Here is a 9713-nt window from a genome sequence, read left to right as displayed (position 1 = left end):
ACAAAGCCATTGTGTGTGTATTTGTTTTATAAATCCAGAAGGAAGCAGAGAACAAAATGGCAAAGGTCATCTCTGTAGATTATGTTACTGCTATGCTAAGACTATATTACACTTATATATCTGAAAACCATGTTAGACAATCTTTTCATAGTATTTTCTGTTTGTGTTCTAAAGCTTCTCTGTGGCTTTAGCTCTCGACTTGAGCATTAAATTGACATACTGACCTCTAGTGGTAATAATAAAATCATTATTTTCATAATGTTTTTCTTCGAAATAATAGTGATCTGAAAGCCATCCCATTCTAATATACATATCATTATAATATTTCAACTTTGGCAAAACTTAAAGGTTTGATGTGTGCACTGTGTAAGGACGAAGACTTTGCTCAGAAAGGGCCTGTTAAGAGGAACGGAGACAGACGTTCATCACGATATGAGTGAATGTTGGTGCTTTGTAATGTTTTGTCAATGAAAATGACTGAATTTCCACACTTTGGATTCAGGTCTCTAAAGTGCCATAATTAAACCAAAGAAGCATTATTATCTATGCTGCTGGCCCTAAATATAAATACAATAGTTTTCACCAAAGGGCTATTTAATTCCAAATGTATAAAATTTATGTTTTTTCAAAATATAGTTAATATGTATTAATATTAGACAGCTTTAAGAGTACCTTTTCATAATAGAGTGACTATTATTTGTTATTTCTGATTATTATTAAAAAAAATGTAAAACAGTTGGCTAGTGTGTGCGTGTGTGTGTGTGTGTGTGTGTGATTTTGATCAAAGAATGGAATGGGTTGTTGTTATATATATTTAGATATATACTAAGTATGTATTAACTTACTAAAGTTTCACTTTATTAATTGCTTGATGTCATACAATTAACATAAATAATAAATATTAAAGTGAACATAAATCTGATTTAAAATTAGGTTTAAAATTTTTATAATTCAGTATATAATTTGGTTTCAGTTACATACAGTAAAGTGTCAGGGTTTGGCAAGGGAGGACCCAGATGCAGAATTAACAGGGGAAACAGTTTATTAACAAGTGTGGAACACAGATGATGCACTAAGACAGTCCACAATAGGGCAGGGCTCACGACAGGAGAACAGGCGGATCAGAAGGAGATGGCTCCAGACTCTGTGGCAAAAGGAGACCTTGTAGCAACTCAAGTAGGAAGGGCCTGACCCGGTTGAAGGAACCCCTTGTAGCGCCCCAATGTCTGTCAGGTCAGAAGAACCAGCGACCAGGGAGGATTCAGGAAGCAGGGCAGGAACCAACACAGACACAAAGACAAAACAGGGGAGACAAGAATTTGACAGATAAAAGTAAACTTGCAAACCAATGCCTAGGGAGAAAAGAAAACTAAAAAGGAAAAACAAAAAGTAATACTAGAAATAACTGGAATTAACTGAAAACAAAAGGATAACAATTGGAAAAAGCTAGGAATAATTAACTAGAACTACAAACCAAAATAAAGAAAACAGCAACCTTGCTGAAAACTAGAAAGAAAAAGAAAAAGGTGGGAAAAACCCCAAAAGGTTAAAGAACAAAAACACTAAACTACAAAGGCTAGAACTAGACTACACATGGAAACAAATGAAAACTAAAAAATAAGAGGGAACCAAATAAGATGCAAAATACTGATTAAAGAGTTCTAACAAGACTAAATATCCAAGCTAGAGACTGTACACAAGGCACACACAAAAACGAACCAGCAAGGACCAGAGGGAAATGAGCACAATATAAAGGGAGCAGATCACACAAGGATCAGGTGAACAATTAGACAAACAAAGGACTAAACAAGGGGGCGTGGTGATTAGAAACAAGGAGGCAGGACAAGGGGAGCACACGGCCAACATAAACAAAGACACAACCATGTGCTCAGGCACAAAATGAACAGACACATTAAACAAAGATAGGACAGACAAGACTGTCAGGGCAGGATCCTGACAGTACCCCCCCTCCAAAGGACGCCTCCTGGCGTCCATCCTGGGTGGAGTCAAATGGGCCACAGGGTTGGTAGGGAGCCAAAATGGTACTGACTTGGGTGGTGGGTGGGAAGGGACCCATGGATGTCCAGGCCTGTAAGGAAACACAGGGGGTGGGACGGGAGAGGCGGAAAATGTTCCAGGGGAATGGTTTAAGGCTGACCAGGGTGGTGCCATCTTAGGGAAACTTTGCAGACCAGGACAGACAGAGGGTGGGTTAAGGGTGGGGGCATAGTTAGTGGCACCTCTACCAGCACATTTCACAGGTGAAGGTCTCCTACTGGACTGGGTATTACAGCCAAACTCCAGGGTATTCTTGGTAGGCAAGACATGACTAACAAGGGATTCGGAGGTGGCATCAACGAGAGGTTTAGGGCTCTCTGGAAGGGCCTCCTTGGACAGAACATGGACAGTTTTTGAAGGTACAGCATGAGAGATAAAGTCATCTTCTGTGGGCTTTACATGACTGACAAGACTTTCAGGGTTGGCCTCCAAGGATGCGACAAGAACTTCTTCTGTAGTAGGGGGAGAGTCTGGAGTGGGCTCTGGGGATATAACAGGGATGCTCTTAGGGGCCACTGGACCAAGTTCAAATACTGACACTGGACAGCCCTTGGGATTTGTTGAAATGCCCTCCTGGGCTGCAGGAATAGGCTCAGGAACCGACTCTTGACTCCTGCTGGGGGATGACGAACTGCCCTCTGGGGCTATGAAGATTGACCATTGAACTGGCTCTTGACAGCCCTCGGGGGCTGCTAAACTACTCTCCAGAGCTGGAACTGGCACAAAGACGGTCTCAGGAACACATCCTGTGGCTTCTAAACGGTCCTCTGGGGCCATAGCAACAGGCTCTGGGATGGATTCTCGAGTACCCTTGGGGGCTGCAGGAACAGACTCATGAACGGATTCTTGGGTTACTGATGCTGACGCTTGACTGGCCTCTGGGGCTGCAGGGACTGGGTCTTCAGGAACAAACTCCTGGACTGGTACTGAAGCGGATTCTGAAGCAGACTTTGGAATGAACTGGGATGAAGACTCTAGACTCTGGTGAGGGGCTTGTGAAGATTCTGGAGGCTCCAGGGCGGAAGCATATTCAGTGCCTGAGGGGGCTGACGTCTTGAGAATGCCCTCCAAGGATATGACCGAAATAGTGGGCCGTTTAGGAGTGGTCTCCATCTCAGGCCTGACATGAGTGTTGGTGACAGAGCGAGGGGGCTGCTCAGGAGTGACATCGGTTTCTATAACAGGAAAAACATGCTGCTCAGAACCTGCCTCCATGGCCATAACTGAAGCATCAGGCAACTTGGGATCCAGGGTAAGTATATGAGGGGTCTCTGAACAAAGGGTTCTAGCCATCCTTGTGCGGGACCTCCTACCCTTACGTCCCCCAGGACCGGAATTTGTCATCTTGCCCACTTCTTGAGTGACTTGGACTGACATAAACAAAGAATTATCAAGACTCGGCATGACTGGCTTTGACTTAACTGGGACAGACTCCGGAACAGAGGTTGACTGGGAAACTTCTCTTAAAGCTACCTTGATGACTTCAGAAGGCTTTATTGACTCAGAAGCAGGAGCTGGCACTGAGCTACTCTCAGAGGCTGGAGCCAGCACAGAGGAGTCCATGGCAGCTGCAGCAACTTGGGCTGCCCTCTTCCTGCGGTTCCTTCGTTTCTCAGTGGGAGTCAGATGATGATCGTGGACTTGACTCGAAGAGGGAAGGAGGGCAGGTTGATGGTCACTGCTGATATCCTCTGGAGGATTAAGGATTTGCCAGTCCTTGCGGTGATGCACATAATTAGAGAAGTCCCAGAAATTCAGAATACGCAGCTGCTCCATCTCCCATCGAGGTAAGGGGTCATCCAGAGTGAGGTTGAAGGCCTCCTTCAGGGTTGCATCATCATATTCAAGGCCCCTAGCCATAGTCCAAAAGAATTGGGCATAGGACCGTGGTTCCTGGCCCTGCTGACGAAGCGATGCCAGTGCCTGTTGGAGCGCCAATCTCCCTTCCGCAGTGGCAGGTGGAACAATTTTAATACTCATTCTGCTGGGTCCTAGAATGGCTGGTTCGTTCTGTCAGGGTTTGGCAAGGGAGGACCCAGATGCAGAATTAACAGGGGAAACAGTTTATTAACAAGTGTGGAACACAGATGATGCACTAAGACAGTCCACAATAGGGCAGGGCTCACGACAGGAGAACAGGCGGATCAGAAGGAGATGGCTCCAGACTCTGTGGCAAAAGGAGACCTTGTAGCAACTCAAGTAGGAAGGGCCTGACCCGGTTGAAGGAACCCCTTGTAGCGCCCCAATGTCTGTCAGGTCAGAAGAACCAGCGACCAGGGAGGATTCAGGAAGCAGGGCAGGAACCAACACAGACACAAAGACAAAACAGGGGAGACAAGAATTTGACAGATAAAAGTAAACTTGCAAACCAATGCCTAGGGAGAAAAGAAAACTAAAAAGGAAAAACAAAAAGTAATACTAGAAATAACTGGAATTAACTGAAAACAAAAGGATAACAATTGGAAAAAGCTAGGAATAATTAACTAGAACTACAAACCAAAATAAAGAAAACAGCAACCTTGCTGAAAACTAGAAAGAAAAAGAAAAAGGTGGGAAAAACCCCAAAAGGTTAAAGAACAAAAACACTAAACTACAAAGGCTAGAACTAGACTACACATGGAAACAAATGAAAACTAAAAAATAAGAGGGAACCAAATAAGATGCAAAATACTGATTAAAGAGTTCTAACAAGACTAAATATCCAAGCTAGAGACTGTACACAAGGCACACACAAAAACGAACCAGCAAGGACCAGAGGGAAATGAGCACAATATAAAGGGAGCAGATCACACAAGGATCAGGTGAACAATTAGACAAACAAAGGACTAAACAAGGGGGCGTGGTGATTAGAAACAAGGAGGCAGGACAAGGGGAGCACACGGCCAACATAAACAAAGACACAACCATGTGCTCAGGCACAAAATGAACAGAGACACATTAAACAAAGATAGGACAGACAAGACTGTCAGGGCAGGATCCTGACAGTAAAGCATATGTGTTTATTTCAAGAGGAACTGGATCTAGTCTAGTGCTATGATCTTCATATAGTCCAGAAATTTAATAAAATAGTCAGTATATGCGATAAAAGATTTTTAGAATGATGTTTGTGTTTCTTGGGTTTTAATCTTTTCATGTGGCTATTCAATATTCACATTCCAGTTGATTTGATGTATCTGATTTCTGTTTTAATGCAATATTTTGCACCGAGTAATAAAATTGATGTCGTTTTTGGAGCATGACTATTCCCGAGGTTGGAGTTAGTGAAGTTACCCAAGACACTTTTCTGGGCCTGTTGGGAATTTGGATGGGCAATTCTGTGGTTGCTGCAACTGGCCAAAAGCCATGTACTTTAGGGCATGACCATGTGGAAATACATTTGTGTTTAATATTTCCATTGACTTAGAAAGAAAAGATCTTAAGATCTTAGAAAGATCTTAGAAGAAAGATCTTAAGGATCGGGTTAAGATATGTAGAGGTGAATTCAGGGCCACCTGGACACATAATCACCATCAAAAAAGAAGGAACACCTAATATATATAAGTTTGACATTTTATAGCCTCTGTGAACATAATAATAATAATAATAATTTGCCTTTATTTATTTATTTGAATTGTGCTAAGCAAACTTTTTGGTGTCATTGACGTTTGAATTGCGTGGAAAATGATTCTGCTAAATGATTAATTGTAAACAGTTACTTAATTGTAGTTAGTTAATTGTAAACAGCATTACATTTTTATGTATTGAAAATCATGGCAGATGACGCTGCAGCGCGTGCTAGATCACGCTTGAAGTTGAGGAGCAGATTTCACACTCACAGCACACTTCAGTGTCACGTTTACAGTCGCAAGGGTTCGACTCTGCACCAATCAGAAGTCCATATGGAAATATAAGGGCGTGTCTTGCATTGTCAAGCAGGTGACGATTCGTCGGTTCCCCTGGCAACAGCCATTTAAGCCAGTCGCGAAGGCGGAGCTGTTTGTAAACTCACGTTGCTCTCCGGTCAATCCAGTTTCCACAACAACAGAAATATAAGCTTAGTTTTCACTCGTTTAGCGTCGTTTTACACACAAGCCTTAACAAGACAGAGAGCTTCAGGAAAACTGTTCTCGGTGAGTATTGAAAAACGTGCATTTTGTGCTGTATTGTGTGTTTTTGGGAGAGTCTCGTGTTTGGCATCGTGTAACGTTATCAGGTGCTGATTCAGACTCCGTTCATACTGCGTGTATAAACTACTCAATACAAGATCTAAATCAAGCTGCTGCTCTGGCTGTCAAATGTTTTTTACGATGTTGAGATTTCTTTTTATTCTGTATGAGGTTGCATTAAGGTCATCGCTTATATTCGTGGACTTGTTTTCAAGGCTCTCTCTTAGTCTCTGCTTCTCTGATTGTTTCATGGGTTTATTTACCATGGGAAACTTTGTGGAGTAATAGTTGGTAATTTATGACCTTTTTTATTATTATTATTATTTTTTTTTTTTTTAAACCCTGTATTTAGTCTTTAGTGAGTTTAAGTGCTGCAGTTCATTGGCTTGAATCATAAATGTGCTCATGTTACACTCGACTATCATCTTTCAGGATTTTGACTTTTCTTATTTTAATCCATGCCTCTGTCCTGCTCTCAGTCATTGCCTGGATCAGGGCTGTACAGATGGACTGAAATCAAACAAATCGGACCACCCAGAGAAGATCCAACATGGGCAACAAACGCAAAGCCTCAAGTGAGCTCGACAGAGACTCAGGTTTGTCTTTTGTAGATTTTCTAGTTTTGTATTAATTTCTCAGCTTGCATGAGAAAGTAGATTTCACAGCTCTTGTTTTTTTTTCAAATGCTGCAGTATAATTATAACTGATCCTCAATTACGTATTATATTTATACAATATTGTGTATAATTATGTTTTTATAGGTGTATAACTGCACATAATTACGGGGTTTTACCATTACAACATTTTCTCACTGTAGATGCCAGTTCAGGATATATTAGTGCTTTGGACCAGACTGACTTTGAAGACATGGGTCCAAACAGTACTGCAGCACAAAGCATGCCAACAGCTCCTCGGGTTCCTTTCATTCCTGGCTCACATCCAGGTGTCTCTCCCATGATCGTAATGAACAACCTTGTCCTCAAGCAGGTATGACACATTAATACCATTCTGTAAGTGTCCTTCTCTCCGTATGTTGAATCATAGGAAAGCACATACCTGTTTGTTGCAGTTACGGTGTTGTTTTGGTCTCAAAGCGATATATTTTTTAATATGTTGGTAGTTACTGCTCATTACTGCCCTTTGCTTTTTGATTCTTGGATTGAATACTTTCCAATGCTTGCTGCCCAGCATCTTCAGATCACTAAGCATTAACTAACAGTAAGCTGAATACAATGTTTTAAATCATTTAAACTGATCAGCGTGTTTTTATGCACTTTAAATTACTCAAAGTAATTCAGTTAACAGAAGTAGGCAAGAAAATGTGAATTTCTTCCAATATTGTACATTAAATATATATCAAAAACTACATTTTTGTTAATATTAAAAGGCATCTGAATTGCCCTTTTAAAAGCAAGTTTACCTACCATTTCAGAAATGGGTTTGGATAAAGCTGAGATATTGATAAAAGGGGAGATATTTCACAACACTGTTTCTTTACTGAACCTAATTAATTTATTGGTGTGGATAATTAAATGTACGCAAAAGTAGACAGGCTTTGCTTAGGCTCTTATTGCCTCTTTGTGTGTACAGTCGTTTCCATACACACAAGATGTGTGATAAATGCGTTTGCCTGCTGCTGCTTCTTATCAGCGCTAGCAGGCGAAACATGCTGCATAAATGAATGAGGTGATTACTATAAATATGGCAGCTGGGTCAATGACATAAGGGTATCCGTAATGAAGAAAAGGAAGAATCTAGTCATACACTATAAATGTATTGTATCTGTTTTTCAAAATTCAGCCTAACTCTGACACTAAATGTGAACCCATTGCTTTTCCTACAGCCAGTCATGTCTGCTGGTGACCGTACCAGCCGAAGTTCTGAGAAGCAGAAACATTCCAGAAAGCATGTTCCCATGCAAAACGTCTTTCAGAAAACTGCCCCACATCTTGCACAAGGGTCTACAGTTGACGAGGGTCCCAGTGCTATCAATAAGAGGTCAAACCACAGTCATGGTGGAAGACATCAACAACGCCGTTACGATGATAAACTTTTCCACGGTTCCTCTTTGAAGCAGGATGTGTCTGAGACATTTAAAGGTTATGGTGTAGACCCCAACATTGCTGCACTGGGAGAAACTGGCCACTCTGTTGAAGACATGGGTGTGGAAAACACAAGCCCATCCAGGCTTTCTGACCTTCAGGAGCCCCACACCACCACTTCACCCATCTCACTTTGCACTGACTCCTTCCTTGCTTCCTTCCCTCAGAAGAGTCCCAAAGCTTCAGTCACCCAGAGCAGTGATATGGAGAATATCCCAGAGGCCCTTTCTCCAAGCTCTAGCAAACGGGAACGCTTCTGCAACACGTATAACATTTTGAATCGTTCAGGCCTGCTGGGCATCACACTGCGCACAAAGGAACTTATTCGAAAAAATAAGCGATCCCAGGCTCAACTTCAGAGTCTGCAGGCTCAGACTGACCTCTTCTTGGAGGCCATATGTAGTGGAGATCCCAAAGTCTGGACGAGATTGCAGCTTATCCTCCAGAAATCCAGAAACGGTGAAGAGACGGCAACAGACACACTGGTGGATTCTTTAAAGAGTAACTAAACCCTAAACCAACTTTTTTTAGTTACTGATCTATAAGAATGGGGCTTTATTAGTGCTGTTCATTGATTCAAGTAACTTTTTTGACATTTGAGTATAAAGTGTTTTAATTCTACAATATATGGTGTAAAAACGTGTGAGTGCTGCCCTCTTCAGGTTGAACGGTGGCTACTGCAGTTGATTTTTCCTATTGGATGTTGCGGTGGCAAGTGACGCAAGCGGTGGCAGGTGACGTAAGCAGTTTCCAGCTCACCACGCCCCTTGGTAGGCCTACGAGCTACCACGCCCTTGGCAGTATAAAACCATCAAAATCACTGTAGTGATTCAGGAGCTGGAATTGCGAGTATTGTTAACGACCAGGATAGACTATTATAGCATCTTTCAGCATAGCAATTATATAGTTATTTAGATCTTCAAGTTAGCGTAGATTTATCTGTATTTAGTACAGTGGTCAGGATGGTACGTTGTGTGTTGCTGGTTGCGACTGCACTGCTGGACTGCATAGTTTACCAGCAGACTTTAAAATTAGGCGCCAGTGGTTGCATGCACTTGGCCTGGAAGACCGCAAGTTCCCGCCTAGAGCTCGAGTGTGCAAACTGCATTTTACACAGGATTGCTTCTCCAACGCAATGGAGGTGGAAATGGGCTTCTCCACACAGCTCGCGCTGAAAATCGACGCGGTGCGGCGGTGAGGGAGTTAAGACCGCAGTTTGAGCCAGCGGCTCGAATTGATATGATAAGACACCTCGACATCCTCCACTTCAGGTGAAAGTGGGGGAGAAAAGTCCTCTACTTCAAATAATCGCTCTGTTGCAAAGCTGCAGGGTTGCGTCATTACAGTCACTCTCCATTTTAGCGTCTCTGACAGCAGCTGTCAATCAATCCGTCACTGCGGGTCTCAG

General features: G+C 42.3%; 1 protein-coding gene across 1 annotated transcript; it reads left to right on the top strand.

Annotated features, from left to right (window-relative positions):
• Nucleotides 1–6006: 6006 nt before the first annotated feature.
• Nucleotides 6007–8814, top strand: LOC132111944 (CLOCK-interacting pacemaker-like). Its single transcript, XM_059519551.1, has 4 exons — nt 6007–6167; nt 6683–6799; nt 7021–7190; nt 8047–8814. Exons 2-4 carry the CDS (start codon nt 6754–6756, stop codon nt 8812–8814), a joined length of 984 nt encoding a protein of 327 aa, XP_059375534.1. The 5' UTR covers nt 6007–6167; nt 6683–6753.
• Nucleotides 8815–9713: the final 899 nt, after the last annotated feature.

Source organism: Carassius carassius, chromosome 31 (genome assembly GCF_963082965.1).
Source record: "Carassius carassius chromosome 31, fCarCar2.1, whole genome shotgun sequence".
In the NCBI taxonomy this organism is placed as follows: domain Eukaryota; kingdom Metazoa; phylum Chordata; class Actinopteri; order Cypriniformes; family Cyprinidae; genus Carassius; species Carassius carassius.
The sequence above is the reverse complement of the archived record's forward strand: the minus strand, read 5'-3'. Positions and strand labels throughout refer to the sequence as shown.

What these genes read in the sequence shown, in the direction of transcription:
- LOC132111944 (XM_059519551.1), top strand. Translation starts at nt 6,754, where the DNA reads ATGGGCAACAAACGCAAAGCCTCAAGTGAGCTCGACAGAGACTCAG. An exon ending in TGAGCTCGACAGAGACTCAG is followed by an intron (nt 6,800 to 7,020) that starts GTTTGTCTTTTG and finishes TTCTCACTGTAG; the next exon opens with ATGCCAGTTCAGGATATATT. An exon ending in ACAACCTTGTCCTCAAGCAG is followed by an intron (nt 7,191 to 8,046) that starts GTATGACACATT and finishes CTTTTCCTACAG; the next exon opens with CCAGTCATGTCTGCTGGTGA.